The sequence below is a fragment of the Serinus canaria genome, chromosome 5 (assembly GCF_022539315.1).
Source record: "Serinus canaria isolate serCan28SL12 chromosome 5, serCan2020, whole genome shotgun sequence".
Lineage (NCBI taxonomy): Eukaryota > Metazoa > Chordata > Aves > Passeriformes > Fringillidae > Serinus > Serinus canaria.
Window position 1 is genome coordinate 37,180,014 of NC_066319.1, and position 18,896 is coordinate 37,198,909.

At 38.4% G+C, this 18,896-nt stretch overlaps 1 protein-coding gene across 3 annotated transcripts; it reads left to right on the forward strand.

The window, feature by feature from the left end:
- The first annotated feature begins 11 nt into the window (after positions 1-11).
- SRP54 (signal recognition particle 54) lies at positions 12-15,747 on the forward strand. Of its 3 annotated transcripts, none has more exons than XM_050975872.1 (16): positions 12-160; positions 3,682-3,790; positions 5,147-5,238; positions 5,814-5,898; positions 6,827-6,931; positions 8,574-8,640; positions 8,727-8,784; positions 9,473-9,623; positions 10,485-10,633; positions 11,978-12,078; positions 12,185-12,271; positions 12,732-12,805; positions 13,013-13,121; positions 13,921-14,091; positions 14,555-14,650; positions 15,279-15,747. In XM_050975872.1, exons 2-16 carry the CDS (start codon positions 3,713-3,715, stop codon positions 15,368-15,370), a joined length of 1,515 nt encoding a protein of 504 aa, XP_050831829.1. In that variant the 5' UTR covers positions 12-160; positions 3,682-3,712; the 3' UTR covers positions 15,371-15,747. The 3 variants fall into 3 exon arrangements, with proteins under 3 accessions (XP_050831829.1, XP_050831830.1, XP_009100164.1); XM_009101916.4 differs by lacking the exon at positions 12-160 and adding an exon at positions 467-610; XM_050975873.1 differs by lacking the exons at positions 12-160; positions 13,921-14,091 and adding an exon at positions 281-610.
- The last annotated feature ends 3,149 nt before the right edge of the window (positions 15,748-18,896 follow it).

The following is an 18,896-nucleotide window of genomic DNA, read 5'->3' on the forward strand; positions in this document are numbered from 1 at the left end:
CGGAAGCCAACGGGGGCCTGAGGGGCGACGGCCACTGCTGACGTTTCCCTAGTCGGCGGCGGCCGCGACTCATCGCGATCCAGCGGAGTCTCGCTGGGCGGCCTCGCCCCGGCGGGCTGGGCTGGGCACGCTCCGCCGCGGGCCCCGCGCCGCGCTCCCGGTGAGTGCTCGCGGGGCCCGCGGCGGAGCAGCTGCCGTCGTAGCTGCTCCGTAAGCGGGACCGGGACCCACCGCGGTTTTTCGTGACGCGGAGAGACCCCGGCCCGGTCCCGGCGGGGAAGGAGGAGGGACCGGTGCCTGCCGACCCCGGGGAGCGGGGTGGTCTGTCCTGCGGTAGCCCGAGCCGGGCAGGGCCCTCAGTCCGCCGGAGCGCCGCGGGAGCATTTCTGGCCTCGCGATCCCAGCTGCTGCCGTCCACAGCACCGGGGCGGGACTCGCCCAGCTGGTGTTCCCCCGCTGTCCGTGGCCAGCCCAGGGCAAAGGCAGCGGCCGGGCACATATACTGGGCTCTGCCTTCATCACTGTTCCCGTGAAAACGAGGGTATTGGGCCATAAGCGAGACAGCTGTTCCCTGCTGCTGTCGTGGGGGCGCCTTCCCGTCGTCAGCCGGGTAATTTTAGAAGGTGGAAACTCCTAAGTTGAGGTTGAGCGTAGCTGCAGTAGCTCAAGGCATTCCCAACTGAGAAACAGCCGCTTCTCTGTTACAGTGCTAGACTTGTAGTTGGTCTTAACGCATGTATGTATACATGTAATGCAAGTTTATTGTACAGTTTTTAAATGTTCCTTTTGCTTCTTATCTTTTTAAGCAGCTGATATCTTTTAAAGGAGCTGTTTAAACTGCTGCTACCTGTTAAGCCTATTTTTTTTCAAAACCCTGTACACAGTTTAGCTAAAGAGACCTGCTTGGAGGTTTATGCTGGATGGATGGGCAGGGTTGGGCAGTTTGTCTCCTCAGAATTGCTCCACTGCTGGTTTGCTATGCCATAGTAAGACATCCAGTGTTTCTGCTGCCCCTTTATCCCTGGAGTGCCCGTTTGTGGGTGAAGCACAGAGCTCTTGGGACTGCAGCAGCACCATGACCTGGGAGCTCGGTGTGGAGGTGCCCAGGCTGCTGCTGGTGGAGGGGATCGGACTGCGCAGAGCTCGTGGCCTTGCTCAGCCCGAGGCTGTGTGTCTGTCCAGCCCTGCTCTGTGTGTCGGTGGGGTGCTGCATTCAGGGTGAGCTGCCCAGAGCTAGGGTTGCTCAGCACACACACCTTCTGCAGTGCAGTTACTGCTAATGCCCTTCTGGCTATCTGCCAGCCCAAGCTGGCTACCTGCTAAAACATCTTGCGTGTCTTTTTGCCGGGAGTGTGTCTCTCAACTTGGATGAACTGTGTCACAAGTTCTGTTAATTTCTGTACTTGGCAGCCCTTAGAAATTCTGATGACTTATGATTTCTTAATGTGCTAGTAAGAGCAGTTTATATAAAAATGCTTAAACTCATTTCCTTAGCAAGGGATTTGAATTATTCCAGTTGTAAGGCTGTTGGAAGAAGCTTTTGGAATTCTGCAGAGGAAATGTTCATTTATTAGCACATAATTAACTTTCTGTATTTGGAGAATCTCTAGAACTCTGGAAACTAGTTTTAAATATTGAGTATTCACATGACTTCTGTATGTTGGTCATCCTATCAAATTTCTTAGCTGATATATCCAAGTGTTATAGTTAAGTTCTGTCACTGGTTGTCATTTTAGCAGCTCAAAGCTTACTGAGGTGCAGCACTATTTTTAAAGGTTTGTTTTTTCTTACACATTGTGATTATCATAGAAAATGACCTGGAAAACATTTTGAACATCTGTTTTGCTGAGATTGTTTGGGAGAGCCTATTGATAATGCTTTTTTAGAATTATTTTGCAATAATATGACTTGTATGCCTTGAAGGGAAGCCTTGGAATTTTACCACTTCAGATAACATGTAGCAGTCCCCTTCCAACAATGTAAGAAAAGAAGATGGACATCAATTTCTTTTAGCGTACTGGTTTGAAAATACTCTACTGGCACAGTTCCTTAGACTTATTTTTTAAATTAATATTTAGATGGCATTATAATGGATATCATTGCTTGTACATTCAATGTGCATTAAATCTAAAATGTATAAATATATTTATTTGTGTTATTTGCCATACCCAACTCCTGTACTTACACGGGATTGGTTTATCCTGCATCTTCTGAAGCTCCTGGAGACTGTTCTGCATTGTGACCTTAGTATCAGGGCAGGGTGGGTTAGACTGGCAGGTGTTTTTGGGGTTTTGCTGGTCGTTTAACCTACCAATTTGGTAACAGTAGTAACTCTCAATTAGACAAAGCAGTCTGGAGGTTGGCTTACACGGGAGCCTTGTTTTAGCTCTTTTGGAATATATCTTTTTATTATTTATAAATAATAAAACATTTTAACAATTTAAAACATTTTAAATTGTTTTAACCATGCTCTTTGGCGTTTGTGCAGCTGATAAATCTCAATGTGTGTATACAGCGAACTGCTTTGTTAGCCACAGTGATGCCCTGTCTATTAAATAAAATCAGAATGTAGCTTGTAGTGCATTCTACATTTCAATAAATGGACTGGCCTTTCCTCTGTTTTCTTCTCATTTGAGGCAGGGGGAAGTCCCAAAAATCTTTGAAACTCTGATCTGTTTTGACTACCATTATTATCTCTTTTGTTTCTCCCATTATTCAGAATTTGGTTTTCAGTTCTGAAAGGAGGAGCTCAAGTGTGGGATTCCAGTTTAGGCTATTAGCAAGGAAGTAGTTTCAGCTGAGAACAGGAAAGCAGCACTGAACGTGGAAGATAAACAAGAAGTATTTGAAATACTTCATTTCAGCAGTAGCTGTGGTGTTGCAAATTTTTGCTCCTCAGACAAGTTTTGATTTGCCCTTGATGAGAATTTTAGATTGCTGGTTCTACCTCTGTTCTTCTGAATATCTTGCTACCTAATATAGGGGGTAGAGTGGTTTAGCATGTTGACTAGAATGTGTACCCTTCAGAAATTAACTTTTTATGGTTTTCTAAGTGTAAATTATGGTATGGCTTAGGCTTATATGTGAGAGTTGTGTTTCTAGTGAGCAAAAATAGTCTGTTTTTCCAATACAGCCATTAAAAACTATAATATGAATTTTGCTTATTAAAATGCAAGTATGTTTGTAGGGTTACCGAAATGGGAAATTCAGCTTGATTAATGAAAGCCAGATAAGATGCAACTGATAGAGATGGTTGAATTTTGCTAGCAAAATACTTTGCTTCTGGTCATACTATCCTTGCAAGATGCAGTGTTTCTAGGCTGTTCTGCTTGATTTTATTTAGTTATGGAGCATATTGCTGATAAGAGGATAAAAAGCAGCTGGTATTCTTTCTGGAAGTCTATCTGGACTGTTTTGTTTCTCTTTTTCCATGGTGAATTCAATGCACATTTATTCTACACAGTGAAATCCTCCCTAATTGAAGTGTGGTATCTCTCTTTCTAAGTAGGCCATCAGGATAGCCTAAAATTAACTTCAGGCCAATATTTCCTAAAAATAACCTTAAAAAGTAAAACTTGTGCACTTTCTGGAATGCAAAGCAGGATTCTTACCCAAAAGTTGGTTAATAATTAATTTGTGAAGGCATAGCTTCCACTGGTTTAAATATTTTTTTTTCTCCAGATCCTTCTGAGTTGTACTTGAAGCCGCCAAAATGGTTTTGGCAGATCTTGGAAGAAAAATAACTTCGGCATTGCGCTCACTGAGCAATGCCACAATCATCAATGAAGAGGTATGTAGTGAACAAATGTGATGGCACTAGCACTGGAAAAGTTCTGAGAAAAAGTTCTCACAGGCTGATGAGAGTCTTGAAGTGGGCTACCTAGACTTTTTTCCTTCAAATATAAAATTTCTGCTAAAGGTTTTAACCCCCTAACAGTTCTGCCAGAACTTAAAACTAGATTTATACGTTGGTCATCACCTCAGACGTTGTGGGTCCCATGATCAAAGGGTCCTGGTGCCTGGTGGCTGTATTTAGGGAGATTAGTGTTGTGTGGAGGCAGTGGGTGCCTAAGTTTGGATGGAAGTAGGTCCCTGCTCTGATTTATGTGTGTGTGGGCACAGGCAGACTATGCAGATATGTATTAGGCTGCTAGAAGCTGAACTGCGGAAGAATAAATGTAAGCTTTGCTGTCTGAATTGTGAGGAATGTGTTGCATTTACTGCCTTTATGTTCAAACCAGTGTGTGGTTCTGGAATTTTGTTTGGCTTAGTATGGCTTGTGTTTTCTCTAAGTAAGAGTTTGCAAATAGAACTCAGTGTGTTCTGTCATAGGTGTTCAATGCAAGATGGAAAACTAACTGAAGTGATGGTTTCAAAGTGTCTCTGAGTGCACAATTGCTAGGAATTCTTTTCAGGTGGAAAGATGTGTGGCCTAAAGTAACTAAAAATAGGCTCATTGAGAGCTGTAGGGTCAAACTTATGCACAGAGAAAATGTTCTAATGTATCTTCTGCCAGGAGACAAAAAATCCTTAATTGAATCAAATACATCCCAATTAATTTTTTTCAGCTTGGAAACTTTTATCCTGCAAGAGCTCAAGATGTGAAAGTGAGGCCATTTATGCAGGTGTTACTTTCAGAAAAATCTTTCTGTTCAAGGTTTGAAAACTCAGAATAAACAGGGTTTCCAGCTGAGGCACCTGCTTGCCTGAAAGGAATACAGTCAGAGCAGCAGTCCAGTTTCTGAAAATGCAGGTAGCAGAGTGGGGAATGCTGTTACAGAAATGGTGTTGTGATCTGAGGTTTTTTAGGTGTACTCTCTAAGGAGTACCAAGAGGAAGTCCTGCTGCCATATGAGCTGTTGGCCATAATGCAGTAGGAAGCGATTTGTGTTGGTGTTCTATAGTGTGCAGTTGTTACAATTGAGAACCCTTCCCTTTCAGATTTCAGATTTTATGTAGGAACAAATGCACAGTCTTTTTTTTTTGTGACAGTTGATTTAATGATAGGACTACATGCATTTAATTTGTGAAAGCCATGCTTATATCATAAATAGACTTTCACATTCTTATTTTGACCTAATACCAGCCTAGTTAATCACTGTGTATTGTAAAACAATTTTTCTGATTTTTCTTTTATATTCCAAAGGTTTTAAATGCTATGTTAAAAGAAGTATGTACAGCATTGCTGGAAGCTGATGTTAATATCAAACTTGTGAAGCAACTTAGAGAAAATGTCAAGTAAGTGAAATAATCAAAATGAATTTAACTTTTGATATTTGTAAAAGTTGTAATTTGAGGTTACAAAAGAACAAGTAATTTATAACTTAATATCTTGGGTTTTTTTAGAAACACACAGTTTAATTTTACAAGAAAACAGCTGTTTGAACAAAATGTTTAGCCAATTCCATCAAAAGAATCTTTTGGTGAAATTTAGCCATTTATTGCTGTTACAGGCTTGTTTCAAAAATCTGTTGCTGTCATCAGTTGAGTCGTCTGATAAACAAGTTCTTCATTACTTCCTAGATACATCATCTTCACATGTTCTGGCTATAAATAAATCTGTGTATGTGACTAGCACTGTTACTCTACCAATTTTCAGATTAATTTAAGTAAATGCAAGTCTGAAGGATGGATTTTGGAAACCTCTTTTTGTCCTCTGCATAAGAATGTCTCCAGTGCATGTCACTTCTTAAGTACATCCTATCTGAAAACTCAGAACAAATCAGGGTGCTGTTGCAGTTAAAAAAACTTTATTACTAGGTTTAAGTGATGCTTTGAGCTATGGTAGTGTTTCATGCTTTTCTCAAACTCAGGTCTGCAATTGATCTTGAAGAAATGGCATCTGGCCTTAACAAAAGAAAAATGATCCAGCATGCAGTCTTTAAAGAGCTTGTTAAGGTAGGACTTAAATTCTGCATTGCATCACTTTCCTTGTACAGTCTGGGCTTAGAATTAGTGCAGTAGCAGGGCAAGCTTTTTAGGTGGTTATGTGGTACTTGCAGTTAGGTTTTCTGATGTGAAAGCATAACTGCAATACTGCAAACTGCAGTGTTCTCATTGAAACTGCATCCTGGGCATTTCTCAGACTAACTTCAGTTTAAGCTTTAAGTTCAATTGTTCTTATTCTTCAAATGAAATGTAAAGACAAGAGTAAAGTACTGCTAGCTTCTAGACTGCCTCTGGTAGTCCCAGAATACAGCTTTGCTACCCTAATGTTCCAACTACTTATAAGCCTTTGGAAAAGTGATAAATAACAACCCAGCAGCTCAGTGCAACGTTCCTCATTAATCTGCCTGCTTGGTCAAATCAGGACTTGGGTATCTGTATTTTGCCCTCTTTCTAATTAACAGTGTAGTCATGTGTTCTTTTGTAGTCTGTGCCCAGAGATATGGTGGCTCTCAGGAATGTATCTACCTTCTACTCATTTCACAAGTGAGGCAGCAACCCTAAAAAGCCTTCTGTGCTATAGGATTCTCACTGGAAGCCCATCCTGAGCAGTGACAAGAGTGGTGGAGGTCACCTTTCTGTGTTGGTTGTTATCCTTGTGCCATATATGCAGGCCATCCTGGCTGTGCTTTGTGTTAGAAAGAAGTTAACACTGTTGTTGCAGAATTATTATGCAGAAAATTATATCCTATAGATACCTTGTAAGGGCTGTTGTTGTTCACTATAAATCAGCAAAAATCTAAGCCAAATTAAGATAAGACTGTGCAAAAACAATTTTTCTCCTTTGAATATGAAACCAGGCACCTAGCATTACTGTGACACCAACTGTTCTGTGCTTTTGAGATTGGTTCTGCTATCTATGTTACTCTTTGTTCTTTAGCTTGTAGATCCTGGAGTCAAGGCATGGACACCTACCAAAGGAAAACAGAATATTATAATGTTTGTTGGTTTGCAAGGAAGTGGTAAAACAACAACTTGTTCAAAGGTAGGTGCAGTAGATCTCTTTGCATGGTTTTTGGTTTGTTTATTGGGTGTGACTTTTTTTTTTGCTTGGGGAGTGCTGGTGCTGGTGGTCACTGGGCTCCTTAGGTAGGACTGGCTGGTGATCTGTGCTGGTTTTGTTAGTAGGAAAGTTCTGACTCACTACCATGTAGAGATACGTTTGCAGAGGGGTTTCTGAGACGAAATGAATGTTAGAAGTAATATTCTTTTGAGGCAATTTATGGCTTGTAGGACTACCTTCAAAGATTTTTAAACTGAACTCTGGATGAAACAATACCCAATAAGAGAGTTTTTATTTGTCCTTGTGCTTAGTTAAACCACAATATTGTAGTTCACTTTCTAGGTTTAAGACTAAATACTAAGAATGAGTGTTTATGCCATTACTTATTTAGAAAAACAGTGGAATTTGACCTTTGTATTAGATACAAAGTATCAGTTAAGTATAAGTTGATGTGAAACCTCTTCCAGCCCCAGATTCATTGAGGAAATTTGTGTTTGTATTTTTTTAAGGCTTAAAAAAGAATGCTCTGAATTGACATATGTTCACATTCTGCAACAAGGCCTTACCTGTTTGTTAAAGATCAAACAGCACACCATTCCTTGTGGGATTGCCCCCTTCCTGTGACAGGAAGTTGTAATCTCTGCTTTCCATTTTCCAGGAATCTCCTGGACTGTTTGTGCTTCACTGTGTTGCTTCTCCAGCAGATGTCAGGGCAGTTAAAGTCCCCCACAAGAAGCAGTGCCTAAGACTTTGAGGCTGCTTCAAGCTGCCCACAGAAAGCCTCATCCACTTGCTCTTTCTGATCAGGTGGCCTGTAACAAACACCCACAACAGCATCACCTTCACTAATCTGCCTTTTTATCTTAAACCATAAGCTCTTGACTCACTCATCATTCACCCCAGGACAAGCTCGATACATTCCAAATTGTGAGGAGAAATTATCCTGTGGAAAAAAGCACATCTTCATTGTTTTTTGTCATCTCCTTTTGAGATGCACATAGACTGAAATTTTTAGCATAGCCTGCTCTGATTTCAGAAGACTTTCTTAGTGCTTATGTAGGTAAACTTTATTTTGAACGTTTGTATTTGGTCAGTGTTTTGTGAATATATGTAGCACCAGTGAAAGCTGAGTGTTGTAGGAAGGTTAAGGATTCTGTCCACTGCTTTAAAACATGTCCTTTCAATGGAAATATCTTTGTTTTTGTCCTTTCAGAGGAACATAGAGCTGTACAAGTTCAAATGTAGCCATTATAGTTCTTGATATTGAAGTATTGCTTTGGGTAGTTTCTACATGCTAGTCCAATCTGCAGTATTAAGACTAAGAAGAATTCAGAAGTTAGTAAAATGGGAACTTAAATTATTTGTAGTCATTCCTAGAGATTGCTTCTCATTTCAATTTCTTGAAATGGCAGAGTCAAACAGGTGTTTTCATCATGCCATTAATAATTATTTATAACATGCTTTTCTAAATAATGGCCATGCTAACCATGAACAGTCTTACTCTGTGGCCTCAGTTATAGAAGGGCTGGCTTGAGTTTGTGTCCTCTGTGTGTGACTTCAGGCTGTTAGAAGTGTCATGTCAGTGGGACTTTGGTGTAACTACTTGTTTTGGGTTTCATTTCAGTTAGCATACTTCTATCAGAGGAAAGGCTGGAAGACATGTCTAATATGTGCCGACACATACAGAGCAGGTAACACAGACTTTAATGATGTAGTTCTCTATCAATAATATTTGAAGATTTCTTTAAGTAGTCCCTTGACTATACCTGTCTTACAGGTGCTTTTGACCAGTTAAAGCAGAATGCCACAAAAGCAAGAATTCCCTTTTATGGGAGGTAAGCATTATTCAGAAACACTTTGGAGAACAATTCAACTCCAATTATGTATTGTTCTGTTCTGAAAATTTTGCACTAAACCCCATCTAGCATGCCTAATTTCTTTCATTTTAATAATATATTCTGAGTAATACTTGCTCTGATCAGATGAAAATTCTGTCCCGTTCAGTATATTGCTAGGAGTAGCAGGTAGGATAGTGTACCAAGAGATCAGGTGTCCAGGAATAATTCCCTGTTGTGCTAACTTGATGTATAGCAGTTCACAGACGTTTACCAGCCATGGCCAGATTTTTGGAAAGTATCTCACAGATCAAAGGATATAATTTTTGGGTGCTTAATTTTTATTATCAAATAGAGACGGAGGTGGACCTGAAATGTCTTTTTATAAAGCAATAAATAACTTTCCCATAAGGTTCACTGAAGGTGTACAGTCTAGATGCTCAGCTAAATCTTATTTGAGAGAGGGTCTTGTAGAACTTACTGCAGCTTCCAGCAGGTGAGACAGACTTCAAGCTTTGTGCTTCAGTTCACTGAGCAGTAAGGGTAAATGGCTTAGGAAGACATAGTTGTAACCAATTTTTGCTTTACATAAGAGAAGCTCCCTCTTGAAATCCAGATAGACTTACAGTTAACAAGTTTATAGTCAAATGATGAAACTCTGAATCTTTTTGTTTCTCTTTTTGATCAGTTATACAGAAATGGATCCTGTAATAATTGCCTCAGAAGGTGTTGAGAAATTTAAGAATGAAAACTTTGAAATAATCATTGTTGATACAAGTGGACGTCACAAACAAGAAGACTCTTTGTTTGAAGAAATGTTACAAGTTGCTAACGCCATAGTGAGTAGTTCTGAGAAATACAGTAACTTGGCATTTGATGACAGTTGATTCATCTTTATCCTAATGTTTTGTGTGCATTGTGCTTTAACTCCTAGATGATATTAGAAATTACAAACAGATATGAATAAGCAAAGGCTGAATGACCAGTGCTTGTTAGTTTTGTGATGGTTTTAATTCTTCTACTCTGTTCAAGGATGCTTGCATACAACCAGACTGCCATTCCTGCTTTAACTTTTCAGGATCTTTGCATTGAAAAACTAGATAAAAGAACCAGTCTGGTCTGGTTTCCTTTAACTATGAATACTAAACTTTGTGTGATTGTCACAAATAATTGCACTGAGACAGAGAAGATGATTGGATAACTTTCAACAGTTTTAATATGTAAATGAAGCTGTTGTTTCTATGGGTTTAAAAAATCTGGCTATTTGTTTGATTCTGTGGTCTTGCATGACAATATGACACTTCCCACACAATTCCTGGTAATGGCTAACTTGTTTTTAGAGGAATGGATGTCTTAAATATCAGAATGTAAAACCAAATAGAACTTGTTAGCTATTAAATGCCTGTAGATACTAATTATTGGCTAAATCACTTGAATCATAACTAATAAGCACAAACCTATTAAATTGTAATGTTTTGTGTTGTAGATAAATCATATAGTCATTCAGCATGAGAATTTTTTAAATGGTCCTTAGATAATACTGTTCATAAAACAGTGGTCCTGTTTTGAACTCTAACATACAGCTCTTGTATACTGTTATTGCAGTAAGTTCTGCTACTGAACCTATGTAATAATAATAATGCATGAACATTGTTTAGTAAAGCAGGAAATGATTATTTTGTGTATCTCATTTCTCCTAGCAACCAGATAACATTGTTTATGTGATGGATGCTTCCATTGGCCAAGCTTGTGAAGCTCAAGCTAAAGCTTTCAAAGACAAAGTAGATGTAGCTTCTGTTATTGTTACTAAGCTTGATGGACATGCCAAAGGAGGGGGAGCTCTTAGTGCGTAAGTACTGTGCTATTAGTGTCCAACATCTGGCCAGCTGTGAAATGCCTTAGTGTCTTGCAGATACCTGTCCTGTGCAATGTCACTGTCACACTGCACAGAATCTAAGTTAGTCACAGTCACACTGAGATTCTTATCCTTCCACTGGTGGGTAGGATCACCTCGTGATGATACTTAACATCAGCATTCAGTGATAGGATGTATTTTCAGTACAGTAGTTTGTATTGTCATAGGTCAAAATTTTGTCTTCTGAAGTCAGCATCAAGCAATATTCATTGCCTATTGTGTACTAGGCATTCCTGCAGAAAGATAAATTTGGGCTCAATAGATATGACTTAAATGAAGAGTTTTGCATCTCAAGAGATTTTTTTCCAAAAGGGGAAAAACTGTACCTCATCTTAAAACTATAATGCAAATCAAACTTCTGGATTGGCAGTGTCCAGAAACTTGATGAAAAGTTGTCTGCAGTCATACTTACCCAAATTCCTTTCTTGTTGAACTTTCCATGTCCTGTATCTTGGCAGAGTTTTGACCAGAAAATGCTACATTTTATCTTCAGCCTTATATGATTGTTTCAACTGCCTTTCAATGATACAGCTTGTCTGGAGCTGAGATGTTTTGTCAAAACAGTCAAAATAACTGACCCTGACTTGCTAAATCCCTGCCTGTCTTTGACCTAAAGTGTTAGTTCCTAAATTGCCATATGTATTTTGCTTTATTTATAGCATAATGTTGGAAGACTAAAGCGTTTGGTACTTTCATTTTGCTCTTGTTTGAGTTGTTGTATGCTTATGTGCTTTAAGTCTGTTGTGTTTGCTCTGTACTGTCTGTGGACTGGAAGCTAAGTTTTATCTAAAAGATAGTGCCAGTGTGGTGGAAAGGTTCTGACTTTTCTTATGTCTGAGCTTTTTCCTGTGTTGAAAATGAGATTGTCTTTTGTGTGAGGTACCTTGAAGAAATTGTTGTCAATGCATGTCATCTGACAGTATTTTCATTAGTTCAGTGTATGTATCAGTAATAGCCCAGTATTAGGATAAACTGGAGATGATTTATTTTTCGTTCTTTCCTCTCAAGTTTCTTAAACTCAGCAATGAAAATTAGCAAATTCTATTTCTGTTTTTTTTTCCAAACAGAGTTTGTATTTTATAAAGTACTAATTAGAGAAAAATTTTTTTAACTACTCTGAGCTAAACATCCAAGTGCTGGGTGTTTTTTCATTAATAGTTTGAGGAGTAAGGCAGATACTTCAGACAGAATGCATAGTGTTGATGGTGCCTAGCTGATTATAGTGTGAAAGATTGATGGTGTTTGAGAGGCCATTTCATAAAATATGTTTTATTACAGAGTTGCTGCCACAAAGAGTCCTATTATTTTTATTGGAACTGGTGAGCACATAGATGACTTTGAACCCTTCAAAACACAGCCTTTCATCAGCAAGCTGCTTGGTATGTCCAATGTACAACTGTACTTAAAAGACACTTAGAATTGGATAATGGAAAGTCAAAGTGTATTTTCTTTAATGCTGATTTCAGATCTGTTTTCTTTATCCAGGTATGGGTGATATTGAAGGATTGATAGATAAAGTAAATGAGTTAAAGTTGGATGATAACGAAGCACTCATAGAAAAGCTAAAACATGGTAAGTTATTCCCCAGGCCTGAATAGCAGAGGCATTACAGTGACCTGACCATGGCAGGTTCTCTGCGACAGAGACCACTGAGTTAATTTGTGCTGTGTGTAGACACAAACAACTTGTTCATGTTCAGTAAAGAATAGTTTTTCTTTCTCCAGTAAATGTGGCAGCCAAGTAAATTGAGTTGTGTTTTTCAAACAATAAGTCTGTCAGACTACAACTGCAGAAAAACTAGCTTAATGGTTCAGCACATGCCATCTGGAACTGTTTAGCCATATGAAGAGTGAAGAGTTTTATTTATCTGCTTATCTATGTAGTATAGTATTTAACTTATGAATACAAAGAATAATTTAAAAAGGAGAATAAGAGCAAAATGCTCTTACTCTTACTTTTGCTCTTGTGTGACTTCTTGCTCTCTTGCTCTTGTGTGACTTCTGCTAACTTTTCTTTTGTTCTTGTGCTTCAGGTCAATTTACATTAAGAGATATGTATGAACAATTTCAAAACATCATGAAAATGGGACCATTCAGTCAGATCTTGGTTAGTTATCCCCAAAATAATTTTATTTTAAAACTCTTAATTGAAATTTGTTATAATCTGTGTTCTTTTTTTAAAAAGATGAAATTATTTGCCTACTGCAGTATGCAACTACTGAACTAACAGTTGCTGTCTATATTTCTTTCTGCTTAATTAAATTTAGCTTTGCCTATTCTGACACAGCTTTTGTTTTCTATTCTTGAAAAAAAGGGCATGATCCCTGGCTTTGGAACTGACTTCATGAGTAAAGGCAATGAACAGGAATCAATGGCAAGGCTAAAGAAACTCATGACTATAATGGACAGTATGAATGATCAAGGTAATACAAATTTCACCCTCTGTTTTTTTTTTTCTTGATTGTTGAGCAAGCTTATTTTAGAGAGAACTTTCTGGAAACAAAAATTCATATTGCAGCATGTATAGTGACAGAAAATGACAAATATTTAACATTCTTGGGAATCGCAAGGAGTACATGAGTCTCCAGATTTCTTAATAAATCTAAATATATAGAGATACTATATATTTGCCTGTTGCTGGTCTGTCTTGTGTAGAGTAGGTGGGATTTCAAATAATTTCCATTCTATTGGAAATCAGTGTACTTTTATCCATTGTCTTGTAACTGTTCATAAATTATTAATGCTATACTTGCAAATCGATAAGGTATGTTAATCTTTAATCTGGAATTGCTGTCTTTTTCCTACTCACCCTCAAATTTACTTGGTGACATAGCCTGGTCTCTGGAATTCAAAGTGTTGTTTCTAGTCTTCCTAGAATTCCTTTAGTAGTATGCTCTTACCCTTGTGCTAAACTCATGAATATGGCTTAAGACCAAGTATCCCAAGATGCTAATTTATTCATACAGCTTTTTTTCTATCACAGTGATTAACATAGGAAGATAAGAGCTTCTTAGTATTACTTCCTAGAATATTATGCCTCAGTGGTTTATGTAAAATTTTGCATTGTCACTTTTAAAACAAAGTTTTAATTCTCTGGCTTAAAATTAAATTTTCAGCAATGAAAACAGGTTTGCTGTTTGTTACCAATTGTAACAGTTTTTAATGTCTCAATGGATTTTTTAGTGACTCAATGGATTTTTCTTTTCCACACTGTAATTGCAGAACTTGACAGTACAGATGGTGCCAAAGTTTTCAGTAAGCAGCCAGGAAGAATCCAAAGAGTAGCAAGAGGCTCTGGTGTTTCTACCAGAGATGTTCAGGAGCTTTTGACCCAATACACTAAATTTGCACAGATGGTGAAAAAGATGGGAGGCATCAAAGGGCTTTTCAAAGGTAAAAAATACCCCAAACCAATACCAAAAACCCCACTCTAAAATTTATTAACTAAGGGGGGAGGTCACTTGATGTGTGTACAAGAGGAAATGAGAAAATACTGATTAGGGAGAGGAGAAAGTGAGTTGTAGCTTGCTCATTTTCACAATGTTTGAAATTTCTTCAATATCACTGGTAAGAGCTGCACTGTTCTTCATGACACCAGTGTGTAACTTAGCAAGGAAAGCTACTGTATTTCTATCAATGCAGATTTGATTACTACTACAGTACTAACACTTCAGTCTGGTTTGTGGAGTGCTGGGACTGTTGATCCTAAATGGACTTTTAGTGGCTGATGTAGTAACTTCTAATAACAGGCTTATGGATATGAATCTAGAATTAGGAGGTAACATTTGGATTTATTTTATTTCCATCACCATTTGTTAATCCACTTTCTTATGATTGCTCTTTTCTTTTTATTTAGGCGGTGATATGTCCAAGAACGTAAACCCATCTCAGCTGGCCAAACTGAATCAGCAGATGGCAAAGATGATGGATCCAAGAGTTCTTCATCATATGGGTATGTGCTGACTTTTTATAGCTTCAGGAGAGGACTGTCAATTATAGTGGAGCATTTGAGATACAGAAGTGAGGAAGGGCATGGGAGACTATCTGCATTATATATCAATATTAAGTATTTCTAGGGTTTTCTAACAAGAATCAGAAAGTTGAGTCCAAATACTTTGCACTTAGCAGTGCTTAATCTAGTCATTCATTTGGATTCAGCTCTGAAAATGGGTATTTGGAATGGTGAAGGATGTCTGGGGTAAAATAAATCTTCCTAGACTTCCCTTCTCTTCTAAGATTTGCTCAAATAATTAAATTTGACAAGAGCAACTTTAAATAAGGACTCCTATAACTGAACCTTACTGACTGATAATAGTCATTCCATCAAGTTTTTTTCTTCTCTCTAGTTCTTAATGCACAAGTTATCTTAAAACCTACTTAAAGCCTGGTGTTTTGCTGACCTTTCTGTAATTACTCACTCCATTCTTTATTTTCAGTAGCTGTTTCAACCTGGTTTGACAGTTTGGGCTTCTGCCTTTGTATTTTACTGGAATAGTGTGTGTACAGTAATGATGCCTCAAGCAAGAGAGCCGTACTTCAGAGTTCATTAACACATTCATGTTCTCACTTATTTTCTGCAGGTGGCATGGCAGGTTTGCAGTCAATGATGAGACAATTTCAACAAGGTGCTGCTGGGAATATGAAAGGCATGATGGGATTCAATAATATGTAAAGAAGCCTTAATACAAATGGACTTGGTTGACTCTTCATTGCAACTTCAGTGAATGAATTTGCTTTCTTCCTTTTTACAGTGATGAGAGAGTGGTCTTTTGAAATCTTATCCAGGCTTCTCAGTTTCTACATCTAATTTCTGAAAACTATTTTTGCTTAAATTAGTTCCTCTCCACTAATAACTGATGGCACAAAGAGCAATTCAATTTAATAAAACAAAATCATGATGTAAAATTTTAATATTTAGAGACACTTTTTAATCGTTTACATCAAATGGCAGCCATTATATTTGTAAACAACCCTGATCTTTGGTTATAGTAACATAAAATGTCACAAATATACTGTAAAATAAAATTTAAGTGGTTATAAACAAGGGAATGGCCTATGTCTTCAGTTCCTTTTGACTGTCCTATTAGTGTGTAATGAGATTTTTTTCTCAAGACTGTTGTAACTCATGTTTGACATAGATACTATAAGAATAGCTCAGTACCTAAAAATGTGCTGTTGGTGCTCATCTGTGGAGGATTTTTAGAATGTGGATGTGCTGTGCTCAGGTTTGTACAAGACTTTGTTGTGTAGAATTGCTTTGTTCTTCCCCTATACACAAAGAATCAAGGGACTGAAAAAATATAGGTGTGCAGATACCAAACTGTCTTGTATGCTGAAGATAATCTTCATACCAGGCTGCCAGTTAAGCAGTTCCTTTTTAATTTCTGAAGCATATTAGGTGCAATTCTGTGCTGGTACTGAACTTTATAACAGAGCTGTATTTAACAGAGCATACTGCCCGAACTCAGCTACATTCTGATCTTTATTTCCTATAGCAGTTTAATATTTCAGTTTACTCTGTTGGTGTAAAAAGGGTGGAATCCACAGGCACAATTCAGAAGCTAGGTAGACCAAGATGAACCTTGAAATCCAACATAGATCTTGGCAAATATGGTAAGATCTTGTGCCCTTATCTTAGGGTAAGAGGGTGTATTATAAATTTTAATATACTGCGGTGTCTAGTGTGTAAATGGACACCTATTGCTGCTATCTAGATAAAAGTTAAATGCAGTAATGTTAGGTGGGTCCCTCTGTCAGCCAGTTCTCTGAGATGGCAGCTAGCAGGGAATGTCTAATATATGAAATTAGCCACTTGCACTAATAAAACATGAGCTATGCTGCAATGTAGTTTAAAATGTGAAACTATCTCCTGCTTGATTAATGGTATGTGTTCAGTATATGGAGGATGCTGAAAAATCTTCAATTATGCCATCTACCTAAATGTGCTGCATTTTATGCATAGCATTAATCTGCACAAGGATCAGTTAATTTGAATCTTTGTATTTTAAATATAACAAAATAATGAGTCCTTGCACATCACCAGCTTATTGGGGAGCTTTCCTCAGCTTCTGAAGTGTTATGCCTTACTAAAACCTGATTTTTCTTTTTTACAATATTTTCACTTCTTGAGCAGTATAAACCAATGCAATATGCAAAAATATGCAGGAAAGTCTTGGTTTGAAATGCAGTCCCTACGTGAGAGTGGATGGTTAATGCTTTTGATGGAAATCAAACATGAATAGGGATATTGAGGATGAACAGTGAAGCACTGTGCTCCAGGACTGGCTCAGTCAGACTGTCAAGTTACCAACAATTTAACTCTATTTTCAGCTTGTGGCCTACATTTAGTTTTAACTTTTAGTTCACCATTTCCAAAGTACTAAAACTGCAACCAGATACAAAGAGAGCTGTCACTAGCTGAGTGTTGGCAGAGACAAGGGCAAGTTGGGAATGCATTTCCTTTAAAGTATAAGATGTGTTAATTGTTATTTCTAAGATATATACTGGAATGGACAAAGTGTATATATTGCTCTTACCTTAGCAAGCCAGGTAGAAAATACTTTGGAGCCTGCTTAGAAAAATTGCCTGAGGATCTCAAGTCTTGAAAAAAAATACATCCAAGATGGAGGCACTAAGAACAAGAGCTCAACTGCACATCTAAATGAATTGGTGACTTACATGGCCTTTGATAGCTTGATGCAAATAAAACCCTCCTGGCAAATGTGTAACAACACTCCTAGCACCATTTTCTTGCATTAGGGTTTTTGTCATCTTCTATTGCATCTCAGAAAAGCAAACAGAAAAGTTTTGTCCAGCATACAAGAACCTTGAAGAGCTAGAGTCAAGCAAAATTCACTGGCAATGCTTAGAAGATTGAGGTCTTTCTTCTTGTGTAGATCTTGCTGAAAGCTGTTGCTGCTGTCAGAAAAGCTTTTGTCTGAGCTGTTTGAGCTCAGGCTGCTGCTGAGCAGCCTGCTAAGAGGAAATGGTTATGATGGTCAATAGATAGCTGTGTGATAGAAGCTGGACAATTAACTATTAGCACACACAGTTATGGCTTTATTTGTTAACTCTTTACCCTTCCATAGGACTTTCAATATTAATGTGCTAAATTTATTAAACTTGTCCAAGTTGCAAATGCCAATTGTTCTGGGAGGTTTAAGGATTAAGTTCAATCTGACTGTACAGCTACTATAACCACAGCAGAGGTGAAGGAAAGCAAGTTGGTTGGTTGATGATTTAATGTTCCTCTTGAGGAGCTGTTACTCTATTCCAACCAATCCTTCATGAAACAGAATGTATACTCTGTTGAGGGTAAGAAATATTTATGTATCCTAACATTAGTTTGTTTCTTTGCAACTTTAAGTGATGTATGTTTGTTGTAATCCCTTAAGCTGATATTCAGCACCGTACTGTCTAAAATAATAGTCTAACCTTTCATTCTGTAATCATTTTGTTTCTGTAATCATACATTGTATGTCAGCCCTTTTCACAAGGAACATTTTCTGCCTTATGCTGGTACAATTCTGATGCGTCTGTACTTTACCTGCGCTTTTGTCATGGGCTCTGGATTATGCTTTGATAATATGACTAAGAAAGTGTCTAAGAGCCCATATTGTGCTATATAGTGTAATTTTTTGGAAACTATTCTTAATGATGCAGGATTGAAAGACGGCTCTTGCTGTCATGTAAGTGCATGTTACAGCCATTGGTTCCTCCCCCTCCCATAAAAAGAATGTTTCAGATGCTTCCACCTCCAGCTGTTTTCACCGGTAGTTGACATTTTCTAATGTACATTTTGCCGGGATCAGCACACACTGGAGGCAGAAGGGCTCCCACCTCTCTCCAGGAGCAGCTGAGCAAACCTCTTACCTGGCAAACACTTCTCCCACCCTCCTGGGCATGCATGTTATTTTCTCACCCAGCCGCAGCCCAGGGGCCAGGGCACTCCTGGTTTGCAATTCTTTTTTGTTCAAGGGCTCCTTCCTTACTAAGGGCCAAGTTGTCTGAACCAACACCCAATCCTGCAAGGCTGAGCAAGGGTGGTCCTGGGCTAGTAAGCCCCCTAACTACTGTCAAGGAGCTCCATCTGCTTCTTAAAATAGTATTCTATTATTCTGCAGGGTTTCACGCTATTTTGGGAAGGTGATGTGCGTGTTGCCCCAGAACGAGTGCTTTTCCCTCAGCGCAGTGAGGGT